The sequence below is a fragment of the Panthera tigris genome, chromosome A2, assembly GCF_018350195.1.
Source record: "Panthera tigris isolate Pti1 chromosome A2, P.tigris_Pti1_mat1.1, whole genome shotgun sequence".
Classification (NCBI taxonomy): Eukaryota; Metazoa; Chordata; class Mammalia; order Carnivora; family Felidae; genus Panthera; species Panthera tigris.
The window spans coordinates 59,623,137-59,639,273 of record NC_056661.1 but is presented as its reverse complement, the minus strand read 5'-3'; the positions used below and the strand labels follow the sequence as shown (position 1 = coordinate 59,639,273).

Here is a 16,137-nt window from a genome sequence, read left to right as displayed (position 1 = left end):
AATGTAGTTGGGAAGACAAGCCATGTGTGGGGGAAGTATTCATCATGGTGGTGGAAAATATGAAGTGGAGCCTCTGCCAGGGCTCCTGAATCATTCTAGAAAAATCAGACTGAAAAAATGTCCTAAAAGCAGCACTCCTGTAGGCTGCTGCTTCCTAGAGCTTTTGAGACTTGCTTAGAGCTTCCTGGGCCTGTCTCCCACCTCCTGGGATGGCGAAGAGGCTGGCCCCTTCCATGATGAGTTACTTTGTCTGTAGTCCAAGTTGAGCACCTGTGGCCTGTGCTTCCATGTAGCTGCCCAAGGAGATGGGCCTCCCTATGGCAGAGGAATGAACCATGATTGTTTAGTGCAGAGAAAGACAAGAGGGGAGGGGTCCTCCTAATGATGCTGCTCAGAGAAATGGGATGTGGGGCACAGACCTACCTGCACACCTCTGCGTGCTGGGGTCCACTTGGCAGAGGACTGTGCACCACCTGAGCCTGTCCTTTAGAGGTGGGGCTGGGGGTGAGAGGATAGCTCTAGAGAAAGCTGGTGTCTTGTTTGGAGTGATTGGGAAGGTGACACACAAAATATAAGGGAAGAAGGGAGTGAGTGAGAATGGTGGTATGTGGGGCCCTGACCTGGCTCCAGGAACAATCAGGTGTCTCAGAACCGTCAGAGTTCTGCTGGCTCCAACCAGCAGAGAAGATGACACAGGGGCATAAGTAGCTGCAAAGCTGGGTGTGGTCTGAGCCCTGAGGGACCCATAGATGCTGGGGAGGCCACCTTAGGCTGGCCTCAGCAGGAGCAGATTGGCATCATTAACCAACTCTGACTGTAGCCCTGATGTCTGTATGCTGGCTCGGGTGCTGGTGGGCCACCTCTTCATGCTGTAGTCTCTCCTATGCCCATCTGAGGGGGAATGGAGAACATGACATGAGTTTGTGCTCAGAAGGTGCTGGGCACAGTGCTGGCCTGTGGACACAATCCCATAGATGTAACCATTAATAATAATAATAATAAGGTTGAGATGGAAGGAGATGGGAGAGGTTATGTATGTCAGGAAAATAGCAAAAAAGAGAAGTAAAGGGGCTTGTGACAGGAATTGAGGATAAAGAGGAGCTTTTCCAGTTGCTTAATAAGATGGACAAAATCTTTAGAAGTATGGTAGGTTGTCCACCCTAAACTGCCAGAGACAGAAGCATCTCCTCAGCTCCAAGCCCACCTTTAATCATTGCAGCCCAGACTGTGGCCCCACAGTCCATGCTCATGTGCCCTGGCACTCACACTGTCTGTCTGTCTGTCTGTCTCTCTCTCTCTCTCTCCTCCCAGATAATCGATACCTGTCGCTGCTGGTCTGTATCAGCTTCACGGCCCTGATCCCCTTGTGGGTCCTCATTGTCAAGCAGAACCCGCCCATCATGAGGATCCTGAAGTTCGGGTGGTTCCCAATCATTCTAGCGATGGTCATCAGCAGGTGCGCATGAGTGAGGGCTGCCACCACCCCTTTGCTCTCCATGCCACCCCTGTCTGGCCTCTGCAGACAGGGAGAGTGGCCTGAGGCCACCAAGCCTCCGGGGTGAGGATGTAAATCATGTGGGTTTAAATCATTTTCTGGCTGATCATGGTTGGAGGCAATCATTGCTGTGGGCTCCTTCACTAAGTCCCGGTGCCGGTTGTTGAGTCATACCTCTTTGTTCTTCATCTCTTTCCCTCTCACCAAGAACCTTAGACCTTATTTATTCTGAGAGGCAGTCCTGTTTACCACTGCAGGAGTATCAGAGCCAGGAAGAACTGAACCTGGAAACATCAGATGAACACACTGATGCCAGGACCTCTTGTCCCCTCGTGGCACTGCAGGACACCTGTCTCCCCCATCCCTGCTGCCAGAGTTCCCCTGCTTGGGCTTCAGGGGGTCCCTCACCTGGCCCCACAGTGATGGCTCTGTGAATACCATTTCCACAGCATGGCTGCTGGTGCGACCTAGTGGGGCTGAGGGATTCGTCCCCCTGGGCCCTTGGGCCTTCAGCTGAGCTCAGGTCTTCCACCCTTGAACCTCACTCTCCAGAGCCCTTTCTGTTAATAGACCTGGATGAGCACCACCCCAGTGCTTTCTGGGGTGCTTTCCTAACGTTGACTCTTAGGGAGAAGTGGTTGTGGTCCAGGTGTCTTTGATTCCAGAAAGCTCCTGGGCTCCTTTTACAAACTGATCCAACCTCGCCAGGACTGTAGGAGCAGGACAGTCTTTGCTAAACTCCAGGGGCTGGTAGGAGCAAGGTCTTATTGCGACATCTCTAAGAACAAGGAGCAGAAGTGGATTCTCATGTAGGTTCCATTTACTGCTCAGGAAAGTAGCAGTTCAGCTGTGGTACATGAGCTGTCACATGGGAGAGTCCAGCCAGCTATGTGACCTCAGAGAGTTTGTAACTTGTTTTTAATGGGCTAACATTATCTGATGGGCCTTCTGTAACAGCTGAGGCTCAGAATAGAGGCGGAGAATCATGTGCGTGGTGGAGAGGACACTGTGGATACCAGCCTGTCTATATCAGATATTTTGTGTAGGGGTCAGGAAAGTGTTTGCTACACTGAGAAAGGAAACTGGTAAGACATTTTGAAAAATTTTTTATTTTAATATTTGTTTATTTTTGTGAGAGAGAGAGAGAGAGAGAGAGAGAAAGAGGGCCAGCGAGCATGACTGGGGGAGGGGCAGAGAGAGAGAGAGAAAATCCTAAACAGGCTCCGGGATCTGAGCTGTCAGTATATAGCCCGACGTGGGGCTCGAACTCCAGAATAATGAGATCACGACCTGAGCTAAAGTCAGACTCTCAACCGACTGAGCCACCCAGGTGCCTCTGATAAGACATTTTGTATAGAGGTGTACCAGGTCCCCTACAAGGATAGGGGATAACTAATGATAAATAATGATAAATGATAAACTAATCATTTGCCCTCTGCTCTCTCCCCAGTTTTGGAGGGCTCATCTTGAACAAAACCATTTCTAAACAGCAATTCCAAGGCATGGCCATATTTACTCCCATCATATGTGGTAGGTATTGGCAGTCACCATCACCTGGGACCCCTGGGCTGTGTTAGCCCCCAGGGCTTGGGCAGTGGGACCTGAAAAGGAGTGACTTCAGAGCTCCAGCCCCAGGCCCTCAAAGGCAGAATCTGGAAACTGAGCCATGGCTGTGTTTCTGCTGGGCAGAGACTACCGGGCTGGTTTTTCTCATATGGAAGGAGACCCTCAGGGAGAAAGCCCTGACCACTGCTCCACCAGCTCACACTCTTCCTCACAGTCACCACAGAGGCTTGAGCTGTCCCACAGAGCTAAATCCCGTGCCTTGAAGGCACATCTAAGCCAGGATTCACTGGTACCTGATCATGGCCTTCAGAACTGGGGTGTTGGCTTCTCATGGTTTGTTTGTATGTTTGTTTGTTAATTTCTTAAATTTAGATTCATTGATGACATTTAAAACTAAGAATTTTGCACATAAAAATCTAGATTTCTGCCTTCTTCAAAAGCAAGACTGTGACAATACTGAGTTTACATTCTGGGTGAGGAAACAATCAGCTGCCACTCAGACAGGACTTGTGTTTGTCAGGTTTGCCTGAATCCCCTCCATTCCCTGTTGTCTTCCACCCAACCCTTCATTGATCTCCCTTCTAGGCTTAGATCCTATGGGCTCTTTTAACCAAAGCTTGGTTTGTGTCTGGCTTCTGATGAGGATCTGTAAATGGGACTGACCAGTCAGGGAGGGAACCAAATGTGATAGCTTTTTGCACACTTTGCTTGGTCCCCGACCCTGGTGTTCTGGGGCTGCAGAAACAGGCTACGGAGGCCTTTGGGCACCCCCTCTCCCCATTTCCATGGGAACACAGGTGACTATTCCTTGAATATCAGTGGGCCACCCAGCAGGTCTGTCCCAGTAGAGGCAGGGCTTGCCCGTCATGCAAGGAGTTGGCCATGTGGAAGACAACAACTGCTAAGGCAGGCTAAAGCTTGGAAAGATTTCCTTGGATGTCACCAACTCAGATGACTGTGGGGCAACATGAGAATGTTAAATGAGTTCAGCCAGTATGACAATAGCTGGGCAGTAAGGAGCAGCAGGGAATAGGTCATGCTGCAGAAAGTGTTCCTGCTATGGAGGGAGAGGGGCCTGCTTAGCTCCAGCCAGTTGCTGCCTGGCAAGTTTGGAGGTCCAGAGTTGCCAGAACTGACTTCTTAGGAGAAGCCAGCAATTTATGTAAATGCTAACAATTAATTTGAGTTACATTTTTAAATCCACTCCTCCCCACATGATTTTTAAATCATGTGGATTGAGCAAAACTGATCTGCAGCCATCCTCTGCCCACAGACCTTTGCATCCAGGGTTGTTGGTCTCTACCTCTGGAGATCACTGGGGCACATCTGGCCCAATGAGGGGTTATTCCCCAATGGGCTGAGGAAACAGGATGGAGGCAGCCTGCCCACTCTCTAAAGAAGATGGTCCTGAACAGGCGCTCTTCTCTGTCAGCCTGTAATCCTGTCCCTGCAAAGACAGCTCAGCATGGCCTTTGTTGTCTTGGCATGGTCCATTCTCTGTGGAAGCTGGGAGTCTCAGCCATAAGCCCCAGGCCTGTTGCATATCCTATCCCCTCTTCCCTTGCTGCTGTTGCCCACCTTCTCTTCCATCTCCTTTCCACCTTAGGTGAAAAAATCTTTTCATTTTCTCAGATGTTCCAGTCTGTAATCTGATCCCTGTCACTTCCCACGGCCTTGAGGGCCTTATCAAAATATCTTCCCATAGACCTTTCCATCACTCTCCCTCCCTCCTACTTGACAAATCTGTATTGTAAACCTACTTTGCCAGTCACATTTCCTTCACCATAAGAGGTAGCTGTCAAGGTGATACAGTTACTACCCTGGCGCTTCACTCACAAGGTCGAGTTTACCCTTGCTTGCAACCAAATAAAATCTGTTGTAAAGTGGGAGGGAAGGAAAAGAGACCAAGTGCTACATCAATCAAGGGAGGCTTCTGGAGGAAGTAGACTTAAAATAAGGGCCAGAACTGAGAGACTGGCATAAAAAGGGGGAAACCACATTCTTTTTCTCCTCCCAGGTGTTGGTGGCAATCTGGTGGCAATTCAGACCAGCCGGATCTCCACCTACCTGCACATGTGGAGCACACCTGGGGTCCTACCCCTCTGGATGAAACAATACTGGCCTAACCCATGCTCCACTTTCTGCACCTCAGGTGAGTCTGGTATCTTCTGGAAGCCACGTGGCCATTTCTTTCAACAAGTAAAATTTGCCATTAGTGGAATCTGGTGTCTGTAGCAACAGAGGTCTAAGGCCAGTGCTGACTTCAACAGAGATCATCTTCAAGGTCATGAGTCCTTCTCCCAGAGACCTGACTCCCACCCTTGCCTTTAGTTGATTGATTGATTGATTCATTCATTCATTTAAATATTCAAATATTCAAACATTCAAATATTCATTGAAGGTCTGCCAGGTACTAGATGTCATATTATTGTGATGAGTCAGGGAAAGCTGAGTCTTGCCCCCATGTATATACATGGTCCAGAAGAGCAGATACAGGGAGCCAGTGTGGCTCAGTTGGTTGATCGTCCCAACTTTTTATTTTTGGCTTAGGTCATGACCCCAAGGTCATGGGAAAGTCTCTCTCTCTCTCTCCCTCTCTCCCACTCTCCCTCTCCCCCTCTTCCTCCCTCCCTCTTCCCACAGTACTCTCTCCCTCTCTAAAAGCAAAAACAAACAAACAGAAGAGCAGATAAACACACCAAAAATGGAACTCTTGACTAAATATTGTGGTATGGTTTTTAGGGTTTGTTTCTTTGTTTATTTTTTAAAATTTTATATTTATTTTTTAAAATTTACACCCAAATTAGTTAGCATATAGTGAAACAATGATTTCAGGAGTAGTTTCCTTAGTGTCCCTTACGCATTTAGCCCATCCCCCCTCCCACAACCCCTCGATCAACCCTCAGTTTGTTCTCCATATTTATGAGTCTCTTCTGTTTTGTCCCACTCCCTGTTTTTATATAATTTTTTTCCCTTCCCTTATGTTCATCTGTTTTGTCCCCTAAAGTCCTCATATGAGTGAAGTCATATGATTTTTGTCTTTCTCTGACTAATTTCACTTAGAATAATACCCTCCATCCACGTATTTGGAATGGCAAGATTTCATTTTTTGTGATTGCTGAATACTCCATTGTATATATATGCCACATTTTCTTGATCCATTCATCCATTGATGGACATTTGGGCTCTTTCCATACTTTGGCTATTGATGATAGTGCTGCTATAAACATGGGGTGCATGTGTCCCTTCAAAACAGCACACCTATATCCCTTGGATAAATGTCTAGTAGTGCAATTGCTGGGTCGTAGGATAGTTCTATTTTTAGTTTTTTGAGGAACCTCCATGCTGTTTCCTAGAGTGGCTGCACAAGCTTGCATTGCCACCAACAATGCAAAAGAGATGCTCTTTCTCTGCATCCTTGCCAACATCTGTTGTGGCCTGAGTTGTTAATGTTAGCCATTCTGACAGGTGTCAGGTGGTATCTCATTGTGGTTTTGATTTGTATTTCCCTGATGATGAGTGGTGTTGAGACTTTTTTCATGTGTTAGTTGGCCATCTGGATGTCTTCCTTGGAGAAGTGTCTATTCATGTCTTTTGCCCATTTCTTCACTGGATTATTTGTTTTTTGGGTGTTGAGTTTGATAAGTACTTTGTAGATTTTGGATACTAACCCTTTATCTGATATGTCATTTGCAAATATCTTCTCCCATTCTGTCGATTGCCTTTTAGTTTTGCTGATTGTTTCCTTCGCTGTGCAGAAGCTTTTTATTTTGATGGGGTCCCAGTAGTTCATTTTTGCTTTTGTTTCCCTTGCCTCTGGAGACGTGTTGAGTAAGAAGTTGCTGCGGGCAGGATGAAAGAGGTTTTTGCCTACTTTCTCCTCGAGGATTTTGATGGCTTCCTGTCTTACATTGAGGTCTTTCATCCATTTTGAGTTTATTTGTGTGTGGTGTAAGAAAGTGGTCCAGGTTCATTTTTCTGCATGTCGCTGTCCAGTTTTCCCAGCACCACTTGCTGAAAAGATTGTCTTTATTCCATTGGATATTCTTTCCTGCTTTGTCAAAGATTAGTTGGCCATATATTTGTGGGTCCATTTCTGGGTTCTCTATTCTGTTCCATTGATCTGAGTGTCTGTTCTTGTGCCAGTACCATACTGTCTTGATGATTACAGCTTTGTAGTATAGCTTGAAGTCTGGGATTGTGATGCCTCCTGCTTTGGTTTTCGTTTTTAAGATTGCTTTGACTATTCACGGTCTTTTCTGGTTCCATACAAATTTTAGGATTATTTGTTTTAGCTCTGTTAAGAAAGCTGGTGTTATTTTGATCGGGATTGCATTGAATATGTAGATTGCTGAGGGGATGGAGAACTATTTATCATGCTACTGGAAGTCAAAAGAAAGCTGGAGTAGCCATACTTATATCAGACAAACTAGACTTTAAATTAAAGGCTGTAACAAGAGATGAAGAAGGGCATTTTATAATAATTACAGGGTCTATCCATCAGGAAGAGCTAACAATTATAAATGTCTATGCGCCAAATATGGGAGCCCCCAAATATATAAAAAAATTACTAACAAACATAAGCAACCTTATTGATAAGAATGTGGTAATTGCAGGGGACTTTAACACTCCACTTACAGAAATGGATAGATCATCTAGACACACGGTCAATAAAGAAACAAGGGCCCTGAATGACACATTGGATCAGATGGACTTGACAGATATATTTAGAACTCTGCATCCCAAAGCAACAATATACTTTCTTCTCGAGTGCACATGGAACATTCTCCAAGATCACATACTGGGTCCCAAAACAGCCCTTCATAAGTATACAAGAATTGAGATCATACCATGCATACTTTCAGACCACAATGCTATGAAGTTTGAAATCAACCACAGGAAAAAGTCTGGAAAACCTCCAAAAGCATGGAGGTTAAAGAACACCCTACTAACGAATGAGTGGGTCAACCAGGCAATTAGAGAAGAAATTAAAAAATATATGGAAACAAACGAAAATGAAAATTCAACAATCCAAACACTTTGGGACTCAGCGAAGGCAGTCCTGAGAGGAAAATACATTACAATCCAGGCCTATCTCAAGAAACAAGAAAAATCCCAAATACAAAATCTAACAGCACACCTAAAGGAAAAAGAAGCAGAACAGCAAAGACACCCCAAACCCCGCAGAAGAAGAGAAATAATAAAGATCAGAGCAGAAATAAACAATATAGAATCTAAAAAAACTGTAGAGCAGATCAATGAAACCAAGAGTTGGTTTGAAAAAATAAACAAAATTGATAAACCTGTAGCCAGGCTTCTCAAAAGGAAAGGGAGATGACCCAAATAGATAAAATCATGAATGAAAATGGAATTATAACAACCAATCCCTCAGAAATACAAGCAATTATCAAGGAATACTATGAAAAATTATATGCCAACAAACTGGACAACCAGGAAGAAATGGACAAATTCCTAAACACCCACACACTTCTAAAACTCAATCAGGAGGAAATAGAAAGCTTGAACAGACCCATAAACAGCGAAGAAATTGAATGAGTTATCAAAAATCTCCCAACAAATAGGAGTCCAGGACCAGATGGCTTCCCAGGGGAGTTCTACCAGACGTTTATTTTATTTTTTTTTAATATATGAAATTTATTGTCAAATTGGTTTCCATACAACACCCAGTGTTCATCCCAAAAGGTGCCCTCCTCAATACCCATCACCCACTCTCCCCTCCCTCCCATCCCCCATCAACCCTCAGTTCTCAGTTTTTAACAGTCTCTTATGCTTTGGCTCTCTCCCACTCTCACCTCTTTTTTTTTTCCTTCCCCTCTCCCATGGGTTTCTGTTAAGTTTCTCAGGATCCACATAAGAGTGAAACCATATGGTATCTGTCTTTCTCTGTACGGCTTATTTCACTTAGCATCACACTCTCCAGTTCCATCCACGTTGCTACAAAAGGCCATATTTCATTCTTTCTCATTGCCACGTAGTATTCCATTGTGTATATAAACCAGAATTTCTTTATCCATTCATCAGTTGATGGACATTTAGGCTCTTTCCATAATTTGGCTATTGTTGAGAGTGCTGCTATAAACATTGGGGTACAAGTGCCCCTATGCATCAGTACTCCTGTATCCCTTGGATAAATTCCTAGCAGTGCTATTGCTGGGTCATAGGGTAGGTCTATTTTTAATTTTCTGAGGAACCTCCACACTGCTTTCCAGAGCGGCTGCACCAGTTTGCATTCCCACCAACAGTGCAAGAGGGTTCCCGTTTCTCCACATCCTCTCCAGCATCTATAGTCTCCTGATTTGTTCATTTTGGCCACTCTGACTGGCGTGAGGTGATATCTGAGTGTGGTTTTGATTTGTATTTCCCTGATAAGGAGCGACGTTGAACATCTTTTCATGTGCCTGTTGGCCATCCAGATGTCTTCTTTAGAGAAGTGTCTATTCATGTTTTCTGCCCATTTCTTCACTGAGTTATTTGTTTTTCGGGTGTGGAGTTTGGTGAGCTCTTTATAGATTTTGGATACTAGCCCTTTGTCCCATATGTCATTTGCAAATATCTTTTCCCATTCCGTTGGTTGCCTTTTAGTTTTGCTGGTTGTTTCCCATGCTGTACAGAAGCTTTTTATCTTCATAAGGTCCCAGTAATTCACTTTTGCTTTTAATTCCCTTGCCTTTGGGGATGTGTCGAGTAAGAGATTGCTACGGCTGAGGTCAGAGAGGTCTTTTCCTTCTTTCTCCTCTAAGGTTTTGATGGTTTCCTGTCTCACATTCAGGTCCTTTATCCATTTTGAGTTTATTTTTGTGAATGGTGTGAGAAAGTGGTCTAGTTTCAACCTTCTGCATATTGCTGTCCAGGTCTCCCAGCACCATTTGTTAAAGAGACTGTCTTTTTTCCATTGGATGTTCTTTCCTGCTTTGTCAAAGATGGGTTGGCCATACGTTTGTGGGTCTAGTTCTGGGGTTTCTATTCTATTCCATTGGTCTATGTGTCTGTTTTTGTGCCAATACCATGCTGTCTTGATGATGACAGCTTTGTAGTAGAGGCTAAAGTCTGGGATTGTGATGCCTCCTGCTTTGGTCTTCTTCTTCAAAATTACTTTGGCTATTCGGGGCCTTTTGTGGTTCCATATGAATTTTAGGATTGTTTGTTCTAGCTTCGAGAAGAATGCTGGTGCGATTTTGATTGGGATTGCATTGAATGTGTAGATAGCTTTGGGTAGTATTGACATTTTGACAATATTTATTCTTCCAATCCATGAGCAGGGAATGTCTTTCCATTTCTTTATATCTTCTTCAATTTCCTTCATAAGCTTTCTATAGTTTTCAGCATACAGATCTTTTACATCTTTGGTTAGATTTATTCCTAGGTATTTTATGGTTCTTGGTGCAATTGTGAATGGGATCAGTTTCTCCATTTGTCTTTCTGTTGCTTCATTGTTAGTGTATAAGAATGCAACTGATTTCTGTACATTGATTTTGTATCCTGCAACTTTGCTGAATTCATGTATCAGTTCTAGCAGACTTTTGGTGGAATCTATCGGATTTTCCATGTATAATATCATGTCATCTGCAAAAAGCGAAAGCTTGACTTCATCTTTGCCAATTTTGATGCCTTTGATTTCCTTCTGTTGTCTGATTGCTGATGCTAGAACTTCCAGCACTATGTTAAACAACAGCGGTGAGAGTCGACATCCCTGTCATGTTCCTGATCTCAGGGAAAAAGCTCTCAGTTTTTCCCCATCGAGGATGATGTTAGCTGTGGGCTTTTATGATCTTTAAGTATGTTCCTTCTATCCCGACTTTCTTGAGGGTTTTTATTAAGAAAGGGTGCTGGATTTTGTCAAAGGCCTTTTCTGCATCGATTGACAGGATCATATGGTTCTTCTCTTTTTTTTTATTAATGTGATGTATCACGTTGTTTGATTTGCGAATGTTGAACCAGCCCTGGAGCCCAGAAATGAATCCCACTTGATCATGGTGAATAATTCTTTTGATATGCTGTTGAATTCGATTTGCTAGTATCTTATTGAGAATTTTTGCATCCATATTCATCAGGGATATTGGCCTGTAGTTCTCTTTTTTTTTTACTGGGTCTCTGTCTGATTTAGGAATCAAAGTAATACTGGCTTCATAGAATGAGTCTGGAAGTTTTCCTTCCCTTTCTATTTCTTGGAATAGCTTGAGTAGGATAGGTTTTATCTCTGCTTTAAACGTCTGGTAGAACTCCCCTGGGAAGCCATCTGCTCCTGGACTCTAATTTGTTGGGAGATTTTTGATAACCAATTCAATTTCTTTGCTGGTTATGGGTCTGTCCAAGCTTTCTATTTCCTCCTGATTGAGTTTTGGAAGAGTGTGGGTGTTTAGGAATTTGTCCATTTCTTCCAGGTTGTCCAATTTGTTGGCATATAATTTTTCATAGTATTCCCTGATAAATGTTTGTATCTCTGAGGGATTGGTTGTAATAATTCCATTTTTGTTCATGATTTTATCTATTTGGGTCATCTCCCTTTTCTTTTTGAGAAGCCTGGCTAGAGGTTTGTCAATTTTGTTTATTTTTTCAAAAAACCAACTCTTGGTTTCATTGATCTCCTCTACAGTTTTTTTAGATTCTATATTGTTTATTTCTGCTCTGATCTTTATTATTTCTTTTCTTCTGCTGGGTTTAGGCTGCCTTTGCTGTTCTGCTTCTATTTCCTTTAGGTGTGCTGTTAGATTTTGTATTTGGGATTTTTCTTGTTTCTTGAGATAGGCCTGGATTACAATGTATTTTCCTCTCAGGACTGCCTTCGCTGCGTCCCAAAGCGTTTGGATTGTTGTATTTTCATTTTCGTTTGTTTCCATATATTTTTTAATTTCTTCTCTAATTGCCCGGTTGACCCACTCATTCGTTAGTAGGGTGTTCTTTAACCTCCATGCTTTTGGAGATTTTCCAGACTTTTTCCTGTGGTTGATTTCAAGCTTCATAGCATTGTGGTCTGAAAGTATGCATGGTATAATTTCAATTCTTGTAAACTTATGAAGGGCTGTTTTGTGACCCAGTATATGATCTATCTTGGAGGATGTTCCATGTGCACTCGAGAAGAAAGTATATTCTGTTGCTTTGGGATGCAGAGTTCTAAATATATCTGTCAAGTCCATCTGATCCAATGTGTCATTCAGGGCCCTTGTTTCTTTATTGACCGTGTGTCTAGATGATCTATCCATTTCTGTAAGTGGAGTGTTAAAGTCCCCTGCAATTACCACATTCTTATCAATAAGGTTGCTTATGTTTATGAGTAATTGTTTTATTTATTTGGGGGCTCCGGTATTTGGCGCATAGACATTTATAATTGTTAGCTCTTCCTGATGGATAGCCCCTGTAATTATTATATAATGCCCTTCTTCATCTCTTGTTACAGCCTTTAATTTAAAGTCTAGTTTGTCTGATATAAGTATGGCTACTCCAGCTTTCTTTTGGCTTCCAGTAGCATGATAATTAGTTCTCCATCCCCTCACTCTCAATCTAAAGGTGTCCTCAGGTCTAAAATGAGTCTCTTGTAGACAGCAAATAGATGGGTCTTGTTTTTTTATCCATTCTGATACCCTATGTCTTTTGGTTGGTGCATTTAATCCATTTACATTCAGTGTTATTATAGAAAGATACGGGTTTAGAGTCATTGTGATATCTGTATGTTTTATGCTTGTAGTGATGTCTCTGGTACTTTGTCTCACAGGATCCCCCTTAGGATCTCTTGTAGGGCTGGTTTAGTGGTGACAAATTCCTTCAGTTTTTGTTTGTTTGGGAAGACCTTTATCTCTCCTTCTATTCTAAATGACAGACTTGCTGGATAAAGGATTCTCGGCTGCATATTTTTTCTGTTTAGCACACTGAAGATATCGTGCCAATCCTTTCTGGCCTGCCAAGTTTCAAAAGAGAGATCAGTCACGAGTCTTATAGGTCTCCCTTTATATGTGAGGGCACGTTTATCCCTTGCTGCTTTCGGAATTTTCTCTTTATCCTTGTATTTTGCCAGTTTCACTATGCTATGTCGTGCAGAAGGTCGATTCAAGTTACGTCTGAAGGGAGTTCTCTGTGTCTCTTGGATTTCAATGCCTTTTTCCTTCCCCAGTTCAGGGAAGTTCTCAGCTATTATTTCTTCAAGTACCCCTTCAGCACCTTGCCCTCTCTCTTCCTCCTCTGGGATACCAATTATGCGTATATTATTTCTTTTTAGTGTATCACTGAGTTCTCTAATTTTCCCCTCATACTCCTGGTTTTTTTAATCTCTCTTTCTCTCAGCTTCCTCTTTTTCCATAACTTTATCTTCTAGTTCACCTATTCTCTCCTCTGCCTCTTCAATCCGAGCCGTCGTGGTTTCCATTTTGTTTTGCATTTCGTTTAAAGCGTTTGTCAGCTCCTCGTGACTGTTCCTTAGTCCCTTGATCTCTGTAGCAAGAGATTCTCTGCTGTCCTCTATACTGTTTTCAAGCCCAGCAATTAATTTTATGACTATTATTCTAAATTCACTTTCTGTTATATTATTTAAATGCTTTTTGATCAGTTCATTGGCTGTTGTTATTTCCTGGAGATTCTTCTGAGGGGAATTCTTCCGTTTGGTCATTTTGGATAGTCCCTGGAGTGGTGAGGACCTGCAGGGCACTTCCCCTGTGCTGTGGTGTATAACTGGAGTTGGTGGGCGGAGTCACAGTCAGACCTGATGTCTGCCCCCAGCCCACTGCTGGGGCCACAGTCATACTGGTGTGTGCCTTCTCTTCCCATCTCCTAGGGGCGGGACTCACTGTGGGGTGGCGTGGCCCTTCTGGGCTACTTGCACACTGCCAGGCTTGTGGTGCTGGGGATCTGGCGTATTAGCTGGGGTGGGTAGGCAAGGTGCACGGGGGCAGGAGGGGCAGGCTTAGCTCGCTTCTCCTTAGGTGATCCACTTCAGGACGGGCCCTGTGGCAGCGGGAGGGAGTCAGACCCGCTGCCGGAGGTTTGGCTCCGCAGAAGCAGAGTTGGGTGTTTGCTTGGAGGGAGCAAGTTCCCTGGCAGGAACTGGTTCCCTTTGGGATTTTGGCTGGGGGATGGGCGGGGGAGATGGCGCTGGCGAGCGCCTTTGTTCCCCACCAAACTGAGCTCTGTCATCCGGGGGCTCAGCAGCTCTCCCTCCCTTTGTCTTCCAGCCTTCCCGCTTTCTGAGCAGAGCTGTTAACTTATGACCTCCCAGACGCTAAGTCGCGCTTGCTGTCGGAACACACTCCGTCAGTCCCCTCCGCTTTTGCCAGCCAGACTCGGGGGCTCTACTTGGCCGGCAGGCTGCCCGTCCGCCCCGGCTCCCTCCCACCAGTCCGTGGAGTGCACACCGCCTCGCCGCCCTTCCTACCCTCTTCCGTGGGCCTCTCTTCTACGCTTGGCTCTGGAGACTCCGTTCTGCTAATCCTCTGGCGGTTTTCTGGGTTATTTAGGCAGGTGTAGGTGGAATCTAAGTGATCAGCAGGATGGGCGGTGAGCCCAGCGTCCTCCTACGCCGCCATCTTCTTCAATCTCCCTCCATCCCCTTATTTTCAATCTGAAGGTGTCTTTAGGTCTAAAGTGGTACTCTTGTAAACAACATATAGATGGATCTTGTTTTCTTATCCATTCTGTTATCCTATGTCTTTTGATTGGAGCATTGAGTCCAATGACATTTAGAGTGAGTACTAAAAGATATGAATTTATTGGATTATGATGCTTGTAGAGTTGGAGTTTCTGATGGTGTTCTCTGGTGCTTTCTAATCTTTTGTTGCTTTTGCTATTTATATATATATATATGTGTATATATATATATATATAATGTGTGTGTGTATATATATATATGTGTATATATATATATATATAATGTGTGTGTATATATATATATATATATATATACACACACACACATACACATGTGTATATACACATGTATATATATATATTTTCATCTTTTCTCCCCTCAGATTCCCCTTAAAATTTTTTGCAGGGCTGCTTTATTGGTCACAAACTCCTTCAATTTTTGTTTGTCTGGGAAACTTTTTCTCTCTCCTTCTATTTTTAATGACAGCCTTGCTGGATAAAGCATTCTTGGCTGCATATTTTTCTGATTCAGCACACTGAATATATCCCACCACTCCTTTCTGGCCTGCCAGGTTTCTGTGGATAGGTCTGCAAACCTGATCTGCCTTCCCTTGTAGGTTAGGGACTTTTTTTTCCCTTGCTGCTTTCATGAGTCTATGCTTGCCTGAGTATTTTGTGAATTTGACTATGATATGCCTTGTTGATGGTCGGTTTTTGTTGAATCTAATGGGGGTACTCTGTGCTTCCTGGATTTGATGTCTGTGTCTTTCCCCAGGTTGGGAAAGTTTTCCACTATGATTTGCTCACATAACCCTTCTACCCCTATTTCTCTCTCTCTCCCTCCTCTGGGACCCCTATGATTCTGATGTTGTTCCTTTTTATAGAGTCACTGATTTCTCTAATTCTTAAATTGTGCTCTTTTGCCTTAATCTCCCTCTTTTTTTCTACTTCATTATTCTCTATAAGTTTGTCCTCTATATCGCTGATTCTCTGTTCTGCCTCACCCATCCTTGCTGCCGCTGCATCCATCCATGATTGCAGCTCAGTTATAGCATTTTTAAAATCATTCTGGCTATTTTTTACTTCTATTTTCAGCTCCAGCTAGTATTCGTATTATCGTGATTCTAAATTCCGGTTCAGACATCTTGCTTGTATCTGTGTTGGTTAAATCCCTGGCTGTCATTTCTTCATGCTCTTTCCTTTGGGGTGAATTCCTTAATTTTGTCATTTTGAAGGGAGGAAAGGATTTAATGAGGTAGAAAAATTGAAGTTAAAAAAATTAAAATTAAAAAAATATTAAAATTAAAAATTAAAAACACACACATAAAATCGAATGAACAGATGATGCTAGATCCTAGGTATGTTTTGGTCTTGGTGTTGAAAGTGGTGTGACAGATTAGAGGGAAAAAAAAGAGGGAGGGATGGGTGAGAAAAAAAGGAAATTGTGTGAGAATTTGCAAAAATGAATACACTGAAGTAGACTA

The 16,137-nt window shown here is 43.4% G+C and overlaps 1 protein-coding gene across 4 annotated transcripts in view; it reads left to right on the top strand.

Annotated features, from left to right (window-relative positions):
• The window catches only part of SLC41A3 (solute carrier family 41 member 3), a 94,900-nt gene that overhangs the window by 69,321 nt on the left and 9,442 nt on the right, over window positions 1-16,137 (top strand). For all 4 annotated transcript variants that reach the window (XM_042962594.1, XM_042962601.1, XM_042962582.1 and 1 more), the window contains 3 exons: window positions 1,312-1,456; window positions 2,946-3,025; window positions 5,079-5,213. In XM_042962594.1, coding sequence (XP_042818528.1) covers window positions 1,312-1,456; window positions 2,946-3,025; window positions 5,079-5,213 — 360 coding nt within the window. The remainder of the gene's footprint in view (window positions 1-1,311; window positions 1,457-2,945; window positions 3,026-5,078; window positions 5,214-16,137) is intronic.